The following is a 26,922-nucleotide window of genomic DNA, read 5'->3' as shown; positions in this document are numbered from 1 at the left end:
ACACAAGTAGGCACATAAACAATAATAGCAAGTGTTAAGCCAAATGTAGGGAGAACAAAAAAAAAATAAATAAACGAAAACATAGACCAGCAAGAAAAAAACTGAAATCCATTTAGGTATTTGCCAAAATGGCACGCACTCGAAAATATTTTCTAAAGACTTCACACGTTCTCATAATCATAAAACCAAACGAATGAACAACAGGGGCGACTTTTCTATTTTTTTCAGTTTTTTTTTCTAAAAAACAAACGGAAGAAGAAGAACCCCCTCACACTCCAGCAATCAGCCTAAGTATGGCTAAGTCTAAAATAAAATGCCTGTCATGAATTAACAATACACCATATGCCATATAGTGAGTGACTTGTGTGTATGTTGTACAATTGTCTTTCTTTCTTTAAACAAGGACATATTAGATCCTTCAAATCTCTCACACACCACCCACCCACATTCATGCATTCATTTCAACACATATACATACAATCTTGGATGGCTATGCGTTATTCACACTCGCATAAACAATGTTTAACATTGTTTTTTTTTTAAATGCACTAGGAAATTGATATCAGATGTCTGTCTAGTTTATCCTTCCAAGCATTAGTCCGTCTCATTTTGTGGTTCATCACAGTTTTATGCTATAGAATAATATAATTTGTTTAGTGCTGATGACATTGGTTGCCATATGTTAATGACATTTTTTTTGTTTTTATCATGACATTTTAATTTGTTTTTGTGGAAAAACAAGAATCCGAACTGATGCATGTTTAAATGTTATCAGTTTTGATGAAAATGTTTTTCAGTTTTTTTTTTTGTTTGTTTGCTAAATGTTGTGGTTACACAAATTGTTGACATAATTTTTGATGGTGGTCTTGGTGGGAAACTGAAAAATTTGACAACAATGGTATGTCAGAAATTTTTTTTATAAATTTTTAAATAAATTAAAATTTTATAAAAATTTGTGTGTAGAGGGGGCTGGGGCACATTCGGCACTTTTTTTTTGGTTTAAATTCAGTACTTATTCAACAGATATAAAAAGTTTATGGCTCGTTATTGTCCTCCGATACTTAATTATAAAAACTTGTACCTAAAAATATGATAAATTAGGTTTATATTTTTACAGCTTTCGTCTATTGAAGTTCATTTGATCTTATACAATTTCGAACCGTATTAGCTTGGGGAAAAACAAATCCATTATTTTTATATTAACTATAGGACTTTAATAAAGATGCTTCGGAATGTCCGATTTGGGCCACATGCACCGTTTTGTTGTATGATTTATTGCCATTTTAAAGGTAACATCATAATACCTCTCTCATAGATATCCTGCTCTCTATTTGCAAAAAAACTCTAGTATTCGATTTTCACAATCCTCCCTAGATACCAATTTTTTATATTTTAAGAAATTTTGCAAAGCAAGAAAAATATGTAATCACATAGTGCCATGTTCGGACTGTATGGCGAATGAATTTAAACTCCCGAAGTTTCTGGCGAGTCACTGTAGATGTATTTGGCCTAGCGTGGTCCTGGTGGAACACGACACCTCTCCTGTTGGCCAATTCTGGCCGTTTCTGGTCAATTGTAAATGGCTTAAAACAGATTTATGGTCGATTTTTAGCTCCTGGGCGATGTTACGACTGCTAACATGCCGGTCAACTTCGATAATTTCTCAGATTTTAACGACATTTTCGACGACAGGCCTAACGGATTTTTTTCCCCAACCTAATATTACGAATGGGTGTCGCTGGATAGTGCTTTAAATCGATTTAAATAAATTTGTCCCATTGTACGCAATCGACCTTAGGTTACAGAAAGGCAGGCCTACACCCCATATAATGATACCTATCGATTTTCAATATTTTTAATATTTAGCGTAAACAAAGGTATTATGATGCAAAAATGTTAGGTTCGATATTGAGCTATGTCGGTCCTCAATTAGGTATAGCACCTCATATAATGATAACTTCAAATGTTCAGTAATTCCTACACAATATAATCAATATTGGTCCCGCTTTAGGTATAACCTCCAGGGCGGTACGCATACAAAAAAATTGTTTCTGTAATGAAATGTTTCATATTGAACCAGCAGCAAACACCCCACCCACCGAAATAAAATTCTGTGTGAATTATCGTTATGGGTCCACTTTTTGGAATGTTCCCAATACTTTCATTTCAAGTAACTTTTGGCAAACCAATGATCAAGGGTATCTAAAGTTGGGTCGGCCGTTAAGTTCGGCTTTTTTCACTTTATTTAAAATTTTTCAAATACTATTAATTCTTCAATGACTATGTTGTCCCCTTCAAAGTAATCCCCTCATATAGAATCTACGTATGCTCTAAACAGCAAGGACCAAGACCTATAATTATGAATTGTGGCAAGATACGGTTTTTTTCTTGGCAAACAAATCCTACAGAAGCAACTCAGTCGAAGAAACTAGTGAGTAAAGCCTTCACATTTGACCGGACTTGATATGATTATTTCGGCATTGACTCTTTTGGACATTTTTTATGGGATGAGTGGTCTTTGGTTTCAATGTTCTAACCATATACCCATAAGTCCCCTCTAGTTAAGATTTTTTGAGGTAATCTTAAAAATCTGGCGATATTCAACAGCTCCCGAACGATCAGGCCAGGTAGGCATTGAAATCCAGCTTCCAGATTCTTCCAGCCTTTGCCAGGTTTCCCGAAATAGTTCTTACGGATTTTGTCAATGAATGTCGTACAGATCTCTCATTCAACAGATCGGAAAACTGCCACCCCTTCGAGCAAGCGCCTCAGCTATTTCATTCCCATTTATTTCACTACGTACAGAAACCTAACTAAGATTAACGTTTTGCCATGCAGAGCTACTTTATAGTCATGAGCCGGTTTAGAATTTATAGTATCTACATTTGCCTACAGAAGTTTTGATAATTTGGCATTTCATCTTCTTAAACGTTGGATGTAGTTCCATCGTTGTACTAACCCTGTATGAAATAGTAGTATATTTTCGATATGTTAAAGATTTTAGCTTCGATTAACTGTGATTCCGGGCGAATAAGAAAAATGATAGTGGTCAAAATTATCCTTCCGTTACAACTAAGTAAATTTCAGTTCCCCACATAGAATGCTAATATTATAATCAGGTACTAAAATTTTCCTTTTCCATTCCCTATGAAAACTTCCCCCTAACTTGTGGTTCTTCATTAATCAAAAGTACTGTCAAAATTGTTAATCTCTTGATATCCATGACCATAGCAAGAACACACATACCAACTCACTCACATATCTTATTCTACTTCTTGTAGTTTTACTTGCAAAAATATGTCAGCTTTTATTTGATATGTGTGGACTCACAACAGCAACAACAACAACAACGAAAATATCCACATTCTTCTTCATCCATTTCATAGTCGACGTAAAACGTACGTAATTCGTAAGAGAATTAAAGTCGTATTAAATAATTTCATTAAAAGCAACTCCATTAGGGCACAAGGATAATAAAATTATTAAGACGTTCTTTCTTCTACGATGACTGCTACTACTGTAGACACATACTTATCTTTTGAGACACAGCCACGCACACAGGAGCACACTGCCGAACACAAACACACACACATACACACCAACAGAAGTCAGAATTTCACAAAGCAAACATTTCAAAGTACATAAACCCAAATGCCATAAGTCGTCAGGAAATTCCAACGTTAATAGTACATGGAGAGAAATTGCAGAATTGTTTTTGGGAGAGAAAATTAGGGTTTTGAAATACATTATAATCCATTATTTTGAGATATAAAGCAACCGATTCATAGGATATAAATATAATATTATGTGGACATCCCTATATTTAAACCCTATGTTTATATGATGATTGAAGATGGGGCTTATCGGTGCACTCCTTCTGGTGCCTCTACCACAGAAGATCCAATATTAATCAAATGAAGTATCCAATGTGATCCATTGAATGCACGTCGTAATATTTTTACCAAACCTTCATTAAATTCTAAAACTATAATGACACTTCTTCTAGAAGTAAAGTGAATTTTGTGTGTGTGTGGTATACATTTTCCATACCTACAAAAAATGTATGTTTATTATATATTATGAACCCTATATCCAACACCAATTTTAAATAGAGCTGTTGAGTGAAAATATAAATACAATTCCATGTTTTATAATGCCTGCCAAAATTTAAATATTTTGATGGTTCTATGCTTATTTTCCAAACGAAGTGGGTGTAATTCGGTATTGTGGGTTTTTGGTGGGTTAAGACTTCTTGGCAGAAAATGTTCTATATAGGTCTACGTTTTAACAGAGTCTCTTTATATAAGTGCCACCATCTATTTGAAGAATTGTGATCGTCCTAATCGATATTTAGGAAGAAAAAACACATCCTGACAGGCAATTTACAATATTTTAGATATGTTCACAGCCCACCTCATAATCGAAGGTGTGAAAGTTCGGCCCGGAACTGATGTTTTTATTTCTTTCAATTCAAATCATAGGAAGAACTTATATGTCTATTAAATGTTACCTTGCTCGTTTTATAAATATGTTCGATATTTCCCAGAGGGAGTGGTCATGACAATATTTAATATTTTTCGCACTGTCGACACACACACATGCACAAATGTACACAATAAAGACTTCATGCCGACTGAAGAATAACCCAATTCATTTAAGTTTATAAAGTTAGCTGATTCCTTTATGTCTATTTCAACTTAGGCCGCCTTCTTTTAGGTCACATAAGCGTGCCAATTCACCCATAGACTTACATACGTACATATAACTGTATGTAGATGTGTTGAAAATAAAAAAATAGAACATTTTTTTCTGTAATAAAAATACACACATGTATAGCCATATATATTTGAGTTAAGGGAATATAAACTCGAAACATGGCTACAATTTGAATGTGTTTTCTTGCTGGTTTCTTTATAGTCGCTTCACTTTTTTCTTTTTTTTTTTGTCTCTGCTATGAGCCAACATTACTGTCATCGAAGTGTTATAAGCTAAATAAATGATAGTACTGTGTGACTGAATATTATCCTAAGTTCAGCTAAGCTTTTGTATATCCTATTGTATGTGTAGCAATATACATATATATTCATATTTCTTTTTAAATAGATTACAATTTAATAAGAAGAAAACAATTTGCCTCTATAGGATTACCGTTATTCAAAGAAGTGATTATGATTACTGAATTTATTTTTCAAAATTAAATTTCAATTTTATTGAAATTAGGGCCTACAATCAGGCTAATATTCATTGTCCCTACTTGACTCCGGAAGATTCAATTAATTATTATTATTATTATTTTGTAATAAATTCAAACTTTTTATTCAATCCAGAAGTACGGAGTCGAAGACCATGCTAGACCATCCAATTTTCTGGAATTTTGTGATTTAAATCCCAACTTAATTTTTTTTTTTAATTTCTTGTAGTTGTTAAAAATTTTATTTATTTATTTATGAATATGCAATCCATATTTAATCCAATTCTGTTCTGCATTTTTGGAAACAAACAAGTTACAGAGGGTCAGGTCTAATGCAAAACCCAATTTGTTTTCAATAATGTCGGCGTTTTCATTTATCTTGCCTGGTGCGATATATTTTATTTGAATGATGTATCGATGACTTGGAATATTACTTTTTTGCCATAATTTGCCACCTTTATGACCCAATAGAAATCTGTAGTGTAATATAGGGTCTTCTGCTTTGAACGACATATATGTGTTCAGTTCCTTAGATTATGATTATATTAATTTTAGAAACTTAAAAATCGTATGTAAAGTTATTACCTCTCCTTTCCTTTCCTTTCTTTTTTTTTTTTTTTTTGTTTCTATATAATGTTTCAGGGGTTTTATATTTCAAAAATGTATAAAAAATCCCCACTACAAACGGTTTCCTTTTAACAAGTAGCCTTATCTTATTAACATATAAAGCCACCAATAAAATTTTTTAAACCATAGAGAATTTTAATTGGTAACATTTTCTGGCATTATCAGGTCATTAAATTTAACCCATAGGGTCATAACATTGCACTGAAAGCATTTGTTATTTTATTACCTTTTTGATAAGTACTATAGCAATGGCCAAACATTTATATGAGGATTTTTAATTATCCATGAAGTATTTGCAACAGCATCCCCTGAGAAAAGTATCGGCATGTTTTTTCATAGATAACAGCAAAACATATAGAAATTTTTGGCATACTTATGGCGTATACGTAATTATATATGTCGTATACATAATTAGTTTGTGCTTATTCTGTATTTAGTATCTATGGCATTGCATTCACACAAGGAATATGTAAATTCTGCCAAATACCAATCATTACCTGGAAGTAATTGCCAAGGAGCAAAATATAGGATTTGTTCGCAAATCCACACAAAAATGTGCATATTCGAAATGATGGATTTAGAACCCCGATATCTTTCCTCGAAACATTTTTCGTTTTCAAAAATGTCTTTGTATTCTGAGGGTACTATAGATTTGTTTAAACCCGTAAACTCCTAGAAATCTTGTTCTTAGATCTGTCTCGAAGTTCTGATAATAGTATAAAATGTTATTGTAACCCACATACCAGGAAGAAATGTTTAACGAACCTAAAATGGGCACATTAAAAAAATAAAAAAATAATGCATTTTAATTATTTTCAATTCATTGTATTACTAATAATATCGGAATTTTTATAAACATATAATGGTTAATGTCATTCAACAGAATTTATTAAATAATACATAATAATTTATTGGAATGTTTCATTGTCGTTGTGTCAGTTCAAATATAATAAAATATAAATTATTATTTTATGGAAAACAAAAATCAATATTTCATATTCGATTTCATTGCACTTGACATTTTACACGAAGCGTGAAATTGCAAAAAACAAAAACTATATATTTCCTGGAACATTATGTAATCTTCGTGGGAGGGGGAAATCTGCTTTGTATATTTGTTACTAGTAAAAATGTAATAACTGTTTTAATACAATAATATTGAGAATGAAGAATTTCTATGTGATTTGAAGTAATGATCGGATCAAAAAATATTTTATCCTCTTCACCGGAGACATCATCAAATATATTCTTGATTAGAATAAAACTCTTTGGCGATTTTGCCAAATCCGTGTATCTGTTGATACCACGATACAGCTGTCATATTTTGCACATAGATTTCTGTTATGTTTGGTATTGAAAATGTGATATATCGGATATTTGCACACGTTCTTCAATTGAAATCCAATCCAATTTTACTCGTACTCTTTGGGTAGGATTTTTTTTTTCAATATTGGCCCACATTTTAGAGTAGTCCCCATATATCATTAGCGTCAAAATTTAGATGTTATAATTTGCCACCCAATGAACATCTAGGGTGGCAAATTTTCTTTCTAAAAATTATAATTATCGATTTTATTGTTAGTAGCTTCCATATAACGGTACCTCCCAAATTTCGGTATTTGAGGGAGCTTGGATACATTTTTTAAACCAAATTGACTGTAATTTTACGTGGCAAAACTTTCTACCAAAAATTATCAATATCGTTCTACTTTTCAGGTTAGCCCCTATATCACAACGCCTCTAAAATGTTTGTATTTTGGGGACATGCTGACGTTTTTTAACTGGCTATTTTTAAATATTATGGATTCTCATTTGATATAAAATATCTCTATAAAATTTTTTAATATTTATTTAAATTAATGGATGGTTAGACACCATCAAAATGTATCTCCTATTTAGTCGATCGTTTTTAACCGAATTACTTGTTTTTACTAACAAAAGTTGGAAATGTTTAAAATTTTTATAAAATTTCGACACCAAAAGCATAACTTCTCATTTACCTTAAATTGTTCTTACAAAGTGGTCTCTCATATTTTTTGGATATATATTTTGTTCATTACTATTAACTAATAGTAAATTTAAAAATGATGTCTCCTTGGCCTACTTCTTGTAGGACGATAAGTGTATATCTTTATTTCCAACTAAATTTTTAAGAAATGAAGACATGCATTCTGCCTCTGCAAGATTTGTATCAATCCCACCATTAAAAAAACTGTAGATTAATTTTTAGTTTTTTGGAGAATACTTTTTTTCCTTACCATCTGATAAGAATCGAAAAAAAATGTACAGAAATTGACCGTTGTAGTGTACATAGATTGTACCGATACTTAATAGAAAATTATATTTCGAAATATTTTTAGGAAAAAATATAAGTTATTCAAATACCTTTATAAGATCTTTAATATAAATAATATTTCGTATAATAAAACATAAATAATTTCCACACCAAAATTAATAACTCATTTAGAACAATGTCTTATGTCTTGTCAATAAAACACTACAAAAACACCTCACAATAGTGTCTTCTGCTTCTGCCTTCTTCAAAATAACAATTTTATTTGTCTTTTGACTTTCTAAACAACAATTTCCATTTCTCGTAATTGACTTAATTTTCCCTTCCAATTTCATTTAGTGTTTAACATTAAATATTTATTTTAACAGACACTAATAGAATTGGGCTAAGTTCATATTACTGGCATTGTTTCGAACAGCCAAACAGTTGGTGTAGAATTTCGAACTAGAAAAAAAAAACGAAAGAAAAAAAGGGGAAATCATTTGTATGGTGAAAGAAAAACTGTTCTCAGATAAAAAAAATGCTCAAACCAAAATAACCCCTTCATTGAAAAAGAACTCTACACATTTTCATTTTGAGTTATAAATCAAATTTATTCTCACTCACTCAACAAACACTCGTTACAACTCAGTACAACAGTAGAATACTCAATAAACTGAGTATGCGCTGGTTTTATGCGGGAAAAAACTCAAATCTCTGTTAGCTTTGCGGCGACTGAGAAAAGAAAAGCACGTGCGCCTAAAAGTATGCAGCAGCAGAATCAATGAAATCTCTTAATAAAAGTTGATGGAAAATAAAGAGAGTTCCCATAAGAGAACGACTGGAAAATGTGCACTGCGCAGTATTTGGTTTTTCCCCTAAGGGTTGGGGAATGTAGAAGCCATACTATTTTATTGGGTTACAAGTACAATTCTCTTTACAACAACATTGTTGTTGTAATCGTTACAATTGGGGGAAGGACACCCACCAGCATCCCTTACAAAAGGTGAATGGTGTCGGGTGTTCTTGTTTTTTATTCTTTGATTTTTTTCTCAAACTCAACTTTCAACATAATCATAATCACCACATCGTTATCACTCGTATTATCACCACCAACGAACAAAAAGTAAAACAACAACAACAACTGGCATAAAAGTCATCACGAACCCCCAACATTTACTTATTATACGAAGCCTTACGACTCTCGTGGCGTTTGCCAAATTGCAGCAACAACAAACAATAAAATCAAAATAATTGCACACAGAGTAAGAAAAAAAAAACAAAAACAGCAACAACAACAACATTCAAAACGAATAAAAACGCCAGTTTTTGACTCAACAAATCACCCAACATCACATGGTCGCTTTTTCGCATATAAACCTCAGGAAGTTGCAGGATAACTCCTACTCTTACACCAACATTACAATAACCAACACATACGCCAAATCGACCGCTTCTTCTGACTAACTTCGAAACTGAAGTTTCTAGTAATAAAACAAAAAACGAAAAACTTTATACAAAAAATAAAAATTAAAACACAAGTGCCAAATAATACAAATTTTGTAAAAATAAAATATCTATTTTTTAAAATATTTTTTTGAAAAAAAAATAAAGTTGTGAGTGTATCTATTTGTTTGCAAATTAAATACCCACCAATTTATAGAACTCATAAATCATTGCTTGCAAAATTTATGGCAATAACAAAAGTTCGTTCAGTTCGTTGGTGTTATTTTATTTCGGCAGTCGTTGTTGTAGTTGTCGTTGTTGAGTCGTTAGTCATTGTTCGTAGTTTTTAACTACAAGGCTCCCTTAAGGAAAAAAATAGCAACAAACACAAATTCGTCATTTCTACGACGACTCGTGGTAGATTTTCTCCTCCTTGCTCTTTTTTTCATTTTGAGCAAGGACCAAGGCAACGAAATTAAAAGAGAGTACCACAAGAGCTCGTCGGAAAGAGCAACAACAACATCACTGCAACGCCGGCAGCAAGAGAGTTATACATTTTCACTCCTCTCCCAAAAATTTCCCCCATTATAACATTTTCCCCAAAACGACAGGACTCTGCTGCTGGTCCTAAACGAATCGCTGTCTGGGTGAGTGTTTGTGCCAGCCAGACCGAACAAACGAAACGACGAACCCTTGTGCGTGTGCGTGTAAAATTGTCGTGTGTCGTTGTTGACATCGGTCACGGCAGCCATCCAGCCAGCCAGGCAGGCAGCCAGCAGAGTGCCAAGTGGCTGTCTGTGTGAAAATATTCCGCAACACTGACAGTTCACGACCAGAGCCATGAACGCTATTAGTTCAGTGCTCAAAGTGCTTTTAAGCAAGTGGTACTACCGCTTAGTTCATAGCTGCGTCTTACCGCGCCAACCATGGTGCCACTTATACAACAGTTCAACTAAAATCAAACAATTGCCTAGCAAGTCTACAACTATAACTACTACAACCACTGCTGCAACTACAACTAATACTACTACTACCAGCACCACTACAACAACTATTACATCTAATCAATTCTATTCATGTCATCATTTCAACAAAATCTTCTACAACAATCACAACTACTACAAACACAACAAAAATCACCTCGTCGTCGTCGTCAACAATAAAATAAGAAGAATAAATAGCCAAATAAACGTAACGTCAACGTCATTGTCGAACGTATGTTTATTGTACAACAACAACTCTATACGCTGAGACCGTGGCCAAAACCAACCGCCAACTTGGTCACATAGCTCGTTCTAGCCATAGGCCCATCATAACACAATAACACAATTCTTGTGTTTATACGAGTGTGTTAGCGTGTGTGTATGTTCATCGTGTGAGAGAGTCAACGTCGTGTATTATATAGAGTGAAATTCTACTGAAAGTACAAAAAACACGTCCATACAGAAGCAAAGCAAATCATCCATCCTCATCGCCATAGAAAGTATCGATCGAAGAAGGTTTCGATCAGAAAAACACAAAACGCCATAACGCCGAATTAAGTAACAATCAATAGCCCGATAAACAACACAACGGTGTCTCAGGCGAGATAGTATTCAGTGAAAGCGCCAGCGAAATATGAATTTCATTGGTATGATTAAAAAAAAAACGAAATTAAAATTGAAAAATTCAAAAATATTATTATTCCAAAATTCAATGTTGTGCTAAATGTTCTTTTTGTTTTCAAAATTTTCTTTACTATATAATTTGATTTCCTTAAAAAAATCTTTCAATTTTCACTGAATATTATGTTGTCTTTTGTATTTTTTTCTTATATGCCAAAACAATAAACAAAATAATACCCATAAAATGGAACTGAAAAAAAATCAATATCCAACCATACATTTTGGCTCTTACCAATACTGTGTTACTCTTGAACTATCTATGTGTCTGTGTGTGTGTTTATGTGTGTAATTTCTTTAAACAATTCTCTTCTCATTTAAATAACGTAAGTTGAGTTCAATTTTAATTTATTTTCTTCTTCTCTATTTGTGTTTTACGACTATTCTATATAAATTTGATTATTTGTATTTTGAATACATTTAAAGCCTTAAAGTATGCAATATGTTAACATATGTTTGACCATATTTTATGTATCGAGAAGACCGACCGAAGCTATCGCCAATGAAAAGCCATAAACCCAAAACCAAAAAGCGATAAAAGTGTTTGATGTGAAAAATAACCTTGCTGTGTCAAATTTGTTGTGCTCAATTTTCTTTGTGAGTTTAAGTGTGTGTGTGTGTGGTTTTCCCCTAAGTCTTATATCAATTTAAGTGGATTAATACGTAATAAGAGGATTATTTTATGTTTTTTCATTTGTTTCGTCGTTTTGTGATGTGTTTGTTTGTTGAGGGACAACTGCCATAAATCAAAGGCAATCAAAAGGGCTTTGTTAGGGATTGAAAAATTTAGGGTTTTTTTACAAACTATATGTTAACAAAGATATTCAGTTTTTTAGAAATCGATAAAAAATCAAATATATACATATGTTTGTTTTAGAGGTCAAATATAATATATGAAAAAATATATATTTTTATATCGAAAAATATTCAAATATTCAGAGCAAATTATCAATAGTTTAATTTTCGATTTGATGACCTCACCATTATTAATATGTACCGAATTGTCTAATAAAAAAACTAAGATTTTTCGAATTGGCTAATAAAAAAACTACGATCCTTATTCAATTTTCCAAAACATTTGCTTTGAAAGAGTGTATTGAGACTTTCTGCATTTTTTTCCATGAATATATAATGTATTGTCAGTATAACTTTTAGAGACATTAAAAAACTATTATCCATTCCCTTTCGAAGGGTATAAAAAGTTTCATTGGACAAATCAAAATTTACTGTGTCTTTGTTACAGAATAACTTTTGATCCTAAAATTAAAAGATGAACCCAAACATCTGCAACAATTGTTTTAATATGAAAATAATTACATTCGCAAAGCGTTGTTGAATTCTGAAGAATACAGTTTGGTGAAAAAAGTCAAAATGGACAAGCACCTCATTTCCCAATATAAGTCTTGATATTTTCGAATTTTAATAATTTATCAAAGCAATAGGAGATTTATTAAATATCTGATATGAAATGAAAAAAATATATTTTACTGGAGTTCCAAGACATTCAAGTTCCAAACATTCAACGAATAAAATCCTGCTGATTAACTTCTTATAATATTTCCAACAACTGGTTGTTATTTGCGGTTATTATACAACACCGATGTTATTATTTTCCAAATATTTTAAATATGCATCCGAAAAGTATGCAATGTTGGCTAATTTATAGTCGTTGTGAATTAATTTTACGTGGAGGTTTTCCAAGCCCAAGACAACAGAATTTAGTTTTCAAACAAACAAAAAAAAATATTTTGAAATATGACAGACCAAGTTATAGGATTTTAAAACAATTTTAATATTTATAAAATATTTTATAAATAAATATTTCCAAAGTTAATATTTCCCCCCAAAATATGACTCCAACAAAATATAATGAATGTATATTTTTATATTTCATTAGTTTTTGTGGAAAAAAGAATTTATTTTTTCAATAAAAAAGCCCTTTTAATATTTTTTGAAATATGGCTGACGAAGCTATAAAATTTTTAAACAATTCAAATCTTTACAGATATTCTGTAAGTATACGTTTATATATCTGAAAGATTAATCCCAAAAGTATGCAACTCCAAAGAGTCTAACATACTCCCAAAAGTATGCTATCACCAAAGAAATTTTTAAATCAATATGATTGGCCACTTTTTTAAATTATTTATTGAAATGGCAATAATAGCTACCCCTTAGGAAGTGGGAACCCCTGTAGTTCATTTATAAAACGAAAGCTCGAGTGAAGTTATTAGTTGTTTAATAACTTTCCTGAATGTTTACAATATAATACGGGAATAAATATATAAAACCTAACGGCCTATTATCAATGTGATATATGTTTCAAACGTGGCTAACCCGATTCTCTCGTATAACCCGTGGAAACTTATCCGTCGATTTTTTAAAAATATTTCTCCATTATTGCCGAAACACTTTCTTGATTTCAAGGAACTCCTAAACAAAATCCCAAAAAGTGTTTTGCTATCCATAAATAAAACTATAGACAAATTTACCCAATTGTCTTTGATTCGGAAACTATTTTTGGCACCTTAAAAATATGCAAAAATATGGCTTTAATATCGACATACTATAAAAATAAGTTTACCTGCCTAAAAATATGCAATACAATGATTCCGATCCTATCAACGAATGTAATTGTTTATAATTTGTTCATGGCTTACCAAAACTTTTCCTTAAACAGTTATTAAAAAATTAAATTTATATAATCAACAAATTAAATATAGCATCATATAAATATGTTTTGAAATTGGAAAATAAATTTCTACAACCAAAAGGATCTCAAGTTGAGTGGTATAATTTATTTTAATTTAAAATATTCAGTAAAAATAGCTTCTCAAAATAGGCAATACAATTATTGTCTTTCTTATATTAAATCACCCAATACGTTCTGTAGCAATAATATTTTTCCTCCAAAAATTCAACTTAAAATTAAATTCTACTTTTAAACATTGTTTGTAATACACCCAACTTCACTAAGAAATATCTCTTTAAAATTAAAGCCTAAATTTAGGAGAGCCACAACATCAAACCCCACAACAAACATAGACACAACTATATTATCTTTAAATCTATCTATAGCCATAGCATAGAAAATAAAAAGAAAAACAACTTCCCCTACTAACGTTAAAGTTCGTTTACATTTAAGACGCCATGTCGGCACTATATATACATATGTATATCTGTAAGCAAACCCCTAGCATAGCAACGTTAACAACGACCACAAGACCAACAACAAACATGCAGAAACAACTTGCTCTCATTTAGTTTAGTTTGGTTATTTTTCGTTTTTTTTTTATTTTTATTTTATTTCTGTGTTTTCTTTATTCGCCTTCCACTTGAATGCCTAAAAGTATGCTAAAGTAGTTTAGCCTGAAATGTTAGGCCATGTGACTGACTGAATGGGTGGCAAGTGTATTTGTTCTTCTTTAGTATTTACACACACACTCGCATTGAGATACTCTCAACACATACCAAAGCAACGTGCAGCGTTTTGCCGCATTTTATTGATTTTTGTTGTTTCTGTTTTCATGTGCTATACGTCAGTTATGCCATGGATTTCGTAATTTCAAGATGATTATTACCAGTGTGATAATGATGTTGTCGATGATGTTATGTTGTTCAGTGATGACGTCGTTTGGCATTGATGAATTTCTTGTTGTTCTTTTTTGAGAAATAATAAAAAAATAGTTTAAGGCATCTTACAGGGGGTTTGAAAAGAACTTGGCTCATTGTATATTCTCCTTGTTCTACATGCCCATACAGAGCAAAATGCTGATGAGCTACTAGGCAAAATAGGCTTTTGATAAGCAAAATTAAAATGTCAGCACTAAATAAATTAATAAAAGTTCAAGGTCTGTGCTTCTAGATAAACGTAATTAAGTTAAACGCCAGTTAATAATAATTTAAATCAACAATTTTTCACATTAAAATGATTTAAATTTAACTTTGAAATCTCTTAAAAGTAGGCTTTAATTTTTGCCATTTTGGCAATGTGCCAACAAATAATGTTTTATTTCACAATGTCAGTCCAGAGAGACAGAGACCGAAAACAACAACAAAAAATGTTACCAAAAAGGCCATGAAAAGAATATCCGAAAAAAATATCAAAAGAAATAAACTTGAATTCAAGGCTTTGTTTTGCCTGAAATTATGCTTTAACTTTTTGTTGTATGCATACATATGTATGTGTGTGTGTGTAATTGGCATTATGCCCAAAACCATGCTACAGCCAGTTGATGTTAGTATCATTTTGGCGCCGACACACAAACACACACCCAACCATGGTATAATTTATATGCGAATTCAGCCTTGTTCTACTTAAATAATTTATGTATGACCTCTTCAAAGGCGTTCAACATAACACATAGCCGGGTAACATGATTTTGTAGTTACTGTTGTACTGTTGTTTGGCGCCACACCTCCCCTCTTTAATGTTGATATTTATATGCATATTTTTAGGCCACATACACACATAAAAACAGACATTGTGTAAATCTATATGTGTGTGTTTTTGTTAGGCTGGTGTTAATGTTTAATCAGACACAAAAAAAACAGCAAATCCTACCCTCATCTCAGTGATGGAAACATTCGCACCCAAACATATTTTCCACTTATGTATGAATTTGGGGCTTGGTATTTATTGTTCAATTTGCTATATGCTTCCTGTCTATCTGTGTGTGTGTGTGTGTGTGTTTTTGTGTGAATTTTTATATTTATGTAAGTGTTAGTGGTTTATGGTATAAACCATAAATTGAATGAAAACATCCTCGCCCCTTAAATATGATTTATGAAAAACACCATTAAATAATGTTTAAAGCTTGAAATGTGATTTAATGCGAAAAATATCCTGATAACAAAATTTAAATTTAATATGTTGTTGATGTTGTGTGAGTGTGTGTGTTTTTTTCCGTTTGAAAAAAAAATAAATCAGTTTTTAACTAACCTTGCAAAATTTATTTATGATAAGGTCTTTGGGGTCTAATTAGATTTTTTCTCTCTAACTTTGCTAAAGGGTTATTTTGGTGAAAAAGGGTAATAACGCAATTTAAAATAAGTTAGGGGTTTTTTAAAGGATGGTCTTCTTCTAATAGCTTTGACACATCCCAGTGGTCATTAGTTTTTTAGGGACTAACATGCTTGATAAGCTAACAATTTATGAGAGGAAATTTAGCACAAATTTTAATTAACATCACATTAACTCTTAACGAATTTTTTTAAATATTTGGAAATTAACAAAATTGGAAGGATGTTGGTTAAAAAACAAATAAATTAAGTTGCTTTGAATTTAAGTCATGAATTAGAAATTTTTATAGAATTATCTGTTGCCTCCATTCCCATACTTGACCCCACTCAGCTGATATGTTATCAGAAACTCGTTGATACCTAAAACTATGCAACGCTCATAATTTACTACACAGTAAATACCTATTATCTCTTAACGAACTTTTCTTTCAAAATTAGCAAAGTTGAAAACATAAATTAACTGGATTTAAATCAAAGTCCTAAATTAGAAATATTTAGGCCTTGGACATCCGATTTGTTATCAGAAACTCGTTGACACCTAAAACTATGCAACGCTCATAATTTATAATATTGCAAAATCCAGGGTTAGAAAGTATGTATGTATATGGTGATTCGATATAATACATATTCGTTGTTGGCTCAACTCAGGTAATTTGTGCAAAGAAACTCTCTGATGCCTAAAACTATGCAATGCTCATAATTTACCATACATTGAAGCCAAAAACTAAGCAGATAATATTCTGTACTAATATTTCCATTCAAAAAATATTCATTATATTTTATTCTAAATAAAATATTAATATTATTGACACATTTACCAGATTGTTTTGTTTGTAATATTTTGATGCTACACAAATTCAATTACAAATAATCTTCTTAACAGCAGGGTCAATTTAGCAATCAATTGTAAATTTCCCAAATTCTATATAATTTCCAAACAACTTTCTAAATGCAATTACAAAAACAATTGAAATTTTTATTTTCTAACAACATATCTAATTTATAGAATTTTCCACTCAAACAACATTAGCACCATATTACTATAAATGACAACAGGAAATTTGTAATTAGGAAAAATGTAATTAGCAAAAAAAAACTCTACAACAACTACCAAATTGAATTTTCAAATAAATTTGTATACAAATCAGTGTGAACATATATTATTTATTTCGTTATGTTTTGTTGTTATTTAGTTAATATTTTTTTGCTGATGCAGCCCCTAATGAGAAAATTATTTTTCAATTCAATGTATCATACTTTTAGTATGGGTGGAAAATTGGGTTAAACATTTTACACATGTTTTGTGGTTATTGCGAGTGAAAGAGACAGAACAAAACAATTTGTTTGATTTCACTATGCCACAATTATAATGATATTTAAGCATCACCACCAATATTTGCAAAACATTTAAAACAAAAATCGTTGCAATTGAATTTTGATTAAAAATTAGTAGTTTGACATGCAGATAAGCCCCAAAAACCCATTCGCCATTCGTTCAATAGTTATTTGCTAATACCCATAATTATGTTATTATTTGATGGGATAGTACTTTGGTGTGGTTTTGTGAAATTGAAATTAGTTTCGAGTTAAAATAAACAATGAGTTGTTTTTGTAGACGAGCTCAGCGCATAACGAAATTCAAATTAAAAATTGCATATAACGAAATTAATTTTAATATGAATATAATTCTATGAAATTGATTCGAAAGCTTTTTAATAGTATTTAAAGCAACTGGTGTTTGTGGTTTTTGAAAGTTGGAAGAAAATGTTATAAAGACCCCAAAAAGTATGCTAATAATTTATTTAAGGGGAAAATAAATTATAGAAGCCCCTAAAAATATACAAATAATTAATTCCATTGCGAAAATAGTAATTGTAATTTCTAGATTTTTTAAAAAATAATTGATATTAGTTGGTCTTAAAAATTAAAAAAAAAAAAAACGTTCTATTAGGACTCACTAATTTACCCCTTTTTTAAAGTTTTGTATACGAACATAAGATGAGGTTCAAACATTTTATGATCCAATTTTTTGAACTGAACATGTTTGAATATATTTCTTAGGTTCGGAAAAAGTCGATGTAGAGTATGGCATAACAAGTACCCATAGTCGGCATACCGTTAGATTTTTTTGAAGACAATCCATAATTATGAAGTCAGTTTTTCTCTTTAGACTGACTTAAAAATAATTCAAATGATCATCGGCAAAAATCTTAGAGGTAAAACCCAAATAAAAAAAATCAAAATTTGGAATATATATTTTTCCATCTTGAATAAATGCATGAAATTGTCCTGAAAATAATTTCTAACAACGAGTTCCTGGGTCAGCAAAAAGTAGTCCATTTTCCTTAACATTACAACGAGATTTGGAACTAACTGCAAACAGTACAGAAAACAGTAGACTTCTGAACATCTTTGAAAAAACTCAAATAATAAAAAATAATGGGTAATGTAGAAAATATAATTTCGCCATTTTGAAAAAAAAAACATAAGAAATTGTCCAGAAAATAATTTCCAACAATTTTTTTATGCTGGGTCAGCAAAAAAAGTCCATTTCCTTTAACACAATGACGAGATTTGGAACTAACTGCAAGATGTGCAGAAAATAGTAGACTTCTTCCCTATATATTTTGCATTTCATTCGAAAAATATTTTTTTGTTTCGAACATGCCTAGAAATATACAACTAATTTTAACCTCAGTTTATACTCTTCAACATAACGACGAGATTTGGAACTAACTGCAAGAAGTGCTGAAAACAGTTGACCACTCCGTACTATATTCTACTTTCCATCCTAAATTTATACAATTTATAAATCCTAAAAGTATGCAACTAATTTTAATCTCAGCCTATACTCTTCAATATAAAGACGAGATTTTAAACTAGCTGCTAGAAGTGTCAAAAACAGTACACCACTCCATTCTATATTCTACATTCATCCTAAATAAAAAATTTCAAACATGCCTATAAGTATGCAACTAATTTTAAACTCAACTTATATTGCAAGAAGTGTTGAAAAATTAATAATTTTTTTTAAAATGCCTAAAAGTATGCAAATAATTTTAACATCAGCTTATTTCCTTTGGACTACCTGCAAGAAGTTCAAAAAGCAGTAGACCACCCCGAACTATATTCCTCTATTCATCCCAAATTTATAAAATTCTTTCGAACATTCCTAAAATATGAAACTAATTTTAACCTCAGCGTATTGTCTTCAAGATAACAAGAAGTTCTCTAAACAGTAGACTACTTTGATATATATTATCCCTTTCATCTAATATTACAATATTGTAAAAGCATGCCTAAAAGTATGCAAATTGTTCTTACCAACTTGAAACAACAATTTATACCAATTTATTGTTTCACTTTTTTTGTAAATTTGAAAATAGAAAAAATTCGAAATTCTCAAATTTCATTATCTTGTCATGTGAGCTCCTACATAAGCCTCTTCTTTATTGCTAAATAAGAGAAAAACTTTTCAACAAAATTTCAGAATTTTAATATGTATATATTACAAATCAGCGATTCAATTACATCTGCAAAGTTTGCCATTTTCAAAACTTTTTGAGATGAACAATAAAAATCACCATGGCAAAAAAAGTTTGCCAAACTTTGACTTAATTCAATCATGTTCAGTGATAACTTGGTAATGGTGCTTTAAATCTATTTTCAAAATTCAAAAAAAAAAAAAAAAGAAAATTACAACTTTGTGTTTTTTAGGCATTGTTTTAAATTTCTGGAAAACTGTATTAAGTTTAAAAATTATAATATTTAATATAAATGACTAAATTTAGGGTCCACTTTAAAAACTTGTGTATGTTCCCCATTTTTTCACTGCACTGCAATATATAAAACACTTCCAATAAATCAATCATATGACCCCATTTACACACACTCACAAATCTGTCTATCTATCCTGCTATCCACCACTAACCATATTGTCCCTTATGGATTTATGGCAATGTTAAACTATTTGAAAACGAGTTTGAATACATTTGTATTTACATTTTAAAAAACAAATACCCTGAAACTCTCTGTTCGAAATCCAATAAAACAGAACAACAACAATGACTACGAATAAAATAAATAAATAAACAAAATCCCAGAATATATAATCCCCATTAACTTTGACTTCAACTATTCGATATTGATGTCGTTTTCACGATGACACACATTTGAAGTCTTTACAAACATTTGTTGTTGATGGCTTTAAAAAAAAGTTTTGTATTGATTCTGTTTTTTCGCTGTTGGTGTTGTTGTTTATGTTTACTTGGTACAAAAACGTATTCCTTTGTATTGTAGCTTATGTGTGTGTGTGCTTTGTACTACTACTGCTGCTGTTATTGAATAACAAACACTTCAAATAGCATTGTTACAAGAGTTGGAGTGGTTGGGGGGAATGGGTGTCAAAAGAATACAAATCAAATCAAAAACAGCAGCTTCCTTTTTTGAAATTCTTCCCGTTCTTTTTTCCCCCATTTCGTTTTATTTTTTGTCTGTTCCTGTCAACTATTGATTTTGAAACAAACAACCAGCCACCCACCCAACAAGAAGAACAGAAAAACAAAAAAATCACTTTAAGCTATTTGGTAAACGATGTAAAGTGTTAAAGTGGCATCACAATACAACAACAGCAACAAGAACAAAAATGTCGTTGTATTGTTCACATATGTGAAACCATTCGAGACGAATGTAAATGGAAATGGTTGAACTGACATAGAGAGAGCGACATACGACACAGCCAACCAACCAAACCAACTCAAGTATCCAACCAAACAAGTTTTAGTAGGGAAAGTATTATCTTCACAACAACAACAACAATCTGATGATGATGATGTTGATGTCCTCGTCGTCATCATCATCAGCGTCATTTACATGCATCGTACGTGTCAACCAACAATTGCTTACCAGAATAAAAATCTCTTTTCTACACAATGTGTGTCATGTTTTGTGTATGTGTGTGTGTTTTGGTTCTTTTTTTATTTGGCCCTAGATTGAGGCTAATGGAGAAGGACACAAAACATGTTTTAAGGTTCTTTATCAACAAAACTGTCAAAATAAAAATCCAAAAAATACAAAAGCAAAATTTCAAGTGTATACATATCAAGTATGTAATGAAATTTTGAAATGTAAATAAAGCATACTTTAAGGGGTATTTGCTGAAGCATAGATGGATATAGAAATAATGAAAAGGGGTTTGACATACAATTTGTCTAAACGGGGATATGGTCTTGTAGATTATTGTAATTAGGGAGATTGAGCAAAAATACACAGGGAGAAATTAGTGGAAATTTTTGAGATAAAATAAAATTGGCTACAAAATAGAAAATTAATAAAAATGAACGTTAGATGTTGAATTTCTGTTGCCCATTTAAAATATTAAAAATTCACAAGAGTGAAATAAAATATTGTAATTGCATTTTAAATGTAAATATAGCCTACTTACATGGGGAACATTTCAATAAAAATATTTTGCGAATTTAATAGCCTACGTTTAGGCGCAATTGAAGTATTGGAATTAAAAATAAATGTTAACCATCAGAATTAAAAGCAACGTATTGCAATATCAACTATTTTTAGTTACACATTTCTACCACAACATTTTATCATCAACAATATATTATAGCCTCTCTCTCTGTATATATATATTTAGAATAGCATCACATTTCAGAACTACGAAATTTGGAACTAACTGCAAGAAGTGTATAAAAAAGTAGACCACTCCGTTCTATATTCTACTTCTTATCCCAAAAATAATTAAATTTGTTTGAAACATGCCTAAATGAAGCAACTAATTTCAATTTCAGCTTATTTGCTTCAACATAACGATTATATTTAAAACCAACTTCAAGAAATGCCAAAAAGAGTGCCCACTTCGATATACATAATTCCTTTCAACCTAAAATTATACAATGTTATACTAACATGCCTAAAAGTATGCAAATTCTTTTAACCAACTTCTAAAGAACAATTTATACCAATTTATTGTTTTACATTTTGTAAATTTGAAAATAGAAAAACATATTAAAATATTTTGTCAAATTATTTAAGGCTCTTCTTTAACATACAACTTTTAAAAGAAAAAATGGCTACAAAATATAAAAAATGTATTACTGTTGATTATAAAAAAAATTTCTCCCAACACATTTCATATTTCACGAATTTAATAGCCTACATTTAGGGGCAATTGAAGTTTTGGAATTTAAAAGAAACATAAATTTTCACCATCAAAATTTAAAACAACATATTAAAATATAAATTATTCTTTTTTAATACCTTTTCCCTCTCTGTATATATTTACAATGTCATCACATTTCATAACATTATGAAAGTATTTCATATAGGTATTAATTAAATATTTATGGGGTCGTTTAATGTTCAAAAGAACCAACAATTTATACCATACATAACTTATTACATATAGGTATATGTACATTGATATTGATTTTCCCATAATAATAAAAAAATATATATTAATAATAATAATAACAATAATCTTTCAAACTCATATTAACGTTTATTGTTTTTCACCGTAATTAATTGATATTCTCAAACGAGTGTGAAATATGCATATCACGTTTCCACACAGTAAGTGCATAATAAGCGTGTTGTTGTTGGAGGGGTTTTTGTTTTATTTTTGTTCCTGCAATGAAAACAACAATTTCCTTTAAAATGCTTTGCAATGCTTTACTTCATTGAAGCGGATATTGATAAATGAATTAAATAATATATATAAATTAAGAGCATTGTGGAATGGGGGCAGAAAAATTGTATAAATGAGTGCAGTGGGAGGCAAATAAACAATACAAATTATATTCATTTGCCATAAGTATAAACTGAAATGCATTAAAATTAACATATACATTAATTATGTTTTTATAAAAAAAAATTTACCACAAAAGAATTAAGCTTTTGACATTTAAATGAATGAAATTAATGTATTTAAATTATAAATGAAATATAAAGCAATAAATATATATTTTTAAAATGGTAAAACAGTGTCTCGGCAAATGAAAAATACACCATTGCAGTCCTTTCTAAATTGCAATTTTTATCCAACACAAAATTCATTGCAGCAGGAACATCATGTTAATATTCTAGCAATCTCAAAAGGTCACACCAGAACAAATTTCTACAACAGTAATGACATAAAAGGTTTCCTCTATCTACACAAAATTTAATTGTTTAATTCTTAGGATATTTTTAAAACACCCTTTCAATGACATCATCGACAGCCTATTCCTTAGAATAATTTTAAACAATTATTACATTTTTCATTATAATTTATTTTCGTTCTATTTAAAGTTAATTATACTTAATTGCAAAGTACTAGCAGAAAGTCAACATTTTATAAAATTACTAGCAATTTTACTATTAATATAATCTGCAAGGTATAACGCATTAATATAAAATAACTTAAACACAACGACAGGTTTATATTTCTGTCATTCGTATTAAAAATTCCTGACAATAATAATCGATAAACGGTTATTAGGCGGTGGTAGTACAAATTGTTCGAATGATGTGTAGTGAGGGTTGTTATATTAGTCTCAGAAATAAAACAAAAATTAAACATACACATTCTGGGCCAAACATAGCATATTTGGAGGGTTCAAGTGTGTTCACGTATTTTTTCTAACATTTGGCTTATAATTCGGAGGCTAGAAACCCTTATGTTTTCAAATTGTGGCATCAAATTTTACATCGGAGTGTATTGTATAAAATGTACACAAATGTCTCTTCACCCTTTAGATTCCGCACTTGTTATACCTCTTATTTTTGTAGAGTGTCATAACAAATATTTCTTTATTCCAGCAACATAGACCCAATTCAATGTAGGTGGTCAGTCAGACCGATGACCCCATTAAGTTTATATATTCTAGTCTGTCCATCCGTTGAAATCACGATAAAACTCGCAATACTTAGGATTAAGCTTTGCAATTCTGCACAAACTTTGCTACTTCTACTAGGATGATTAAAAATAGGAAATATCGGTTAGGTATAGCCCTCATATAACAGTACCTCCCAAACTTCGTTATTTTGGGGAATTTTTCAACGAAATTAACTGTAATTTTTTCCGATTCTCATTGTGTAATAAAGCAAACCATCAATATTGACCCATATTTGAGGACCCCATATAAATTTTCCATTCTGAATGCCTACAGTTGAGCATTTACGATGCGCGACTTCCCAAGTTGAAGTTATGCAGTTAGTACCCTCAGCTCTGGGTTGTAGTGTATTAATTCTAGGACGCCGTTTTTGATCGAAAATTATTCATCCACTGAAAAAAAACTGAGCAGGAGCAAATGTGGCTGTCGATAAATGTATTGATTTTGAGCAATCCGAAAATACCCTTCACCACAATCTGTTCAGATTTACATAAAGCTCCCAAATATAGTTTCGTCCGATTTTAAGTAAATTGTGCACCAAACGCACTGAGTTCGTTTAGCCAAACGTGTATAAAGTTTCGATGAAATCAGTTCAGATTTAGATATAGCTTCGATATATTATTTCCAATGAAAAAGTTAGTATAGGTTGCAGAATGACATGTCGTTAGATTAATTTAAGTCGGTTCACATTTAAATAAAGATCATATATTTTATTTCATCAGATTTAATGTGAATGGTCCTTCAAAAGGCGACGTCTGTTAGGGTGCCTAATCGTCCTAATTTGTTTTGAATGGGTGCAACAGACATTATTTAAAAATAACAGATATACCTCCTGTTTGAGTATGTAACGAAATTCTACCTTCATAAAGGAACAAATACAAGTGGAAATAAGGATATATACACAGAGAGAGTGGCAAATATATCAAGTCAAACTCAAATAGAAGCCCATGAATTTCATGAAAAAAAAATAAATTATAACCCTACAATGGTTTGACATTGACCCACTGTACTTTCCAATTCCAATCATGATGTAATTTTATCGATTTTATATATTCAATGTAATTTTCTTACTATTACCACTTATTGTCCAATAACAATTGTATTATTAAACAATTATATACACATTAGGGTGTATACAAAAAAAAACGTATATTTTTGAAAATTTTGAAATTATTTTTAAATTGAAACAATTTAACGCAACCACGCCATTTTAAAAATGAAGAACATACTAGAACTGTACACATACCAATTTATCGTAATAAAGTGCATTATTTCGATTTAATGGCTATATTTAGCTCATTTTTCCTCGATTTATCATACAAAATAAAATTCACTCAATATCTCGATTTGCTCGAAATCCTATTCTAAATCGAGATAATTTCAAATACAACCCTGGTACTGCACCAAAATATATAGAATTCTCCTTAAGGTATGCTACAATTCAAAATACCAAAAATATGGCAGCTGATAAAAAATTGAGATTTTTTAATATATAATAAATATTATTGATTGAAAATTGCCACAGAAATTCTGAAACATATGAAGTATGTATGTATACGTAAACAAATAACAGCTGACGAATCAACTTTATATCATTTTAGAACTTGTTTATATAGTTAGAATTTGTTACCTCGATTTTGAGTAACTTGATTAACAATTCGAGTCGATTTAGTCTAAACGCGCCTTAATAGATATTGACCCACTTGATTTGAACTATATGTTACCTATTTTCGGGCGTTATATTTCATTGGAATGTATTGCCATAGTAACTCTTATGATATGGATCCAACGGCTTGTGCCTCTTACTTACCCAACAACAACTATACAATTTTATTTTATTAAATTATTTTTCCAAGACTTATTTTTCCCTTGGCAACATTATTTTCGGGTTACTTCCCATTGTTTTGTAATATAGTTCTATAAGCAAAACATACTATTGGTAACCTTAGTTACCCCTTTTACACAAAAAAGAACTACAAAACCAAAACAACAGCAACAACTACTACAACTTAATTCTTAATAATAGCAACAACAACAACAAAAACAGAACAAATTTTCAATTTTTATGAAAAGGGTATTGCTCAGCTCAGCTGGAAAATAGCTCATGCTTGACATTTTCTTTGCAATATAAAGTCAAATTCTTATGAAAATGCCACAAGGATCTAGCTGAAAAGGATATAAAGGACCTTCAGAGCTTTTGGAAATATATTGAATGGACAGTATAAATTGTAGAGAAAACTATATACAACATACACACATACATATGTGTATGTATGTTTCTAAGTACAACTTACCCACCCACAAGCACTATCAAGGCAACCATGCGAAGTAAATATTACTAAATATAACCTCTTCAATTAGTTGACCATTGCTGCTCAACCCTGTTTTTTGTGTTCTTTTTTTCGTTTTTTGACTTCTGGGAGTGGTTCAGAAAATAATTTGAAATTCTTAATGAAATTTTAATGCCGTTTTGTAGTAGTTGTCTGACAAATGAATGACAAACAGAATAATCAAACTTTCAAAGGCAATGGGGGTTTCGTTGTTGTTGTTGCTACTGTTTAGGGATAAGCTTTAAAGAGCATTATGATGAGCCATGAAGTAATCAGCCAACCCATAGGGGGTTGCATGGCTAACCGTTGACCGTTTCAGTTAGGGCTAACTTTTTTAAAGGGTCTATTTCGTCTATTAATTCATTGTTATTTTCCCCAGGAAGGTGCAAGCATTAACATTATCCTTTTTCCATTTTCGTGTTAGAAATAAATTTAGCAAAATTTCTGAATTTATCAACGAACTTACCAAGAAAATGAAAGGTAGGTG

General features: G+C 30.7%; 1 protein-coding gene across 5 annotated transcripts in view; it reads left to right on the top strand.

The window, feature by feature from the left end:
- The window catches only part of LOC133332061 (complexin), an 88,100-nt gene that overhangs the window by 38,839 nt on the left and 22,339 nt on the right, over window positions 1-26,922 (top strand). For 2 of the 5 annotated variants that reach the window (XM_061540697.1, XM_061540545.1), the window contains exon 1: window positions 11,056-11,166. The exons of 1 other annotated variant lie outside the window; for it this stretch is intronic. In XM_061540697.1, the coding sequence (XP_061396681.1) occupies window positions 11,154-11,166 (13 nt within the window). In that variant the 5' untranslated portion in view covers window positions 11,056-11,153. Of the gene's footprint in view, window positions 1-11,055; window positions 11,167-26,802; window positions 26,920-26,922 lie in introns of those variants that run through there. 2 more of the 5 variants (XM_061540618.1, XM_061540766.1) reach the window with 2 other exon arrangements.

The sequence above is a fragment of the Musca vetustissima genome, unplaced genomic scaffold, assembly GCF_032173495.1.
Source record: "Musca vetustissima isolate MV318-11 ecotype Yass unplaced genomic scaffold, APGP_CSIRO_Mvet_v1 utg23075, whole genome shotgun sequence".
Classification (NCBI taxonomy): domain Eukaryota; kingdom Metazoa; phylum Arthropoda; class Insecta; order Diptera; family Muscidae; genus Musca; species Musca vetustissima.
This window is presented reverse-complemented; position numbering and strand designations above follow the sequence as displayed.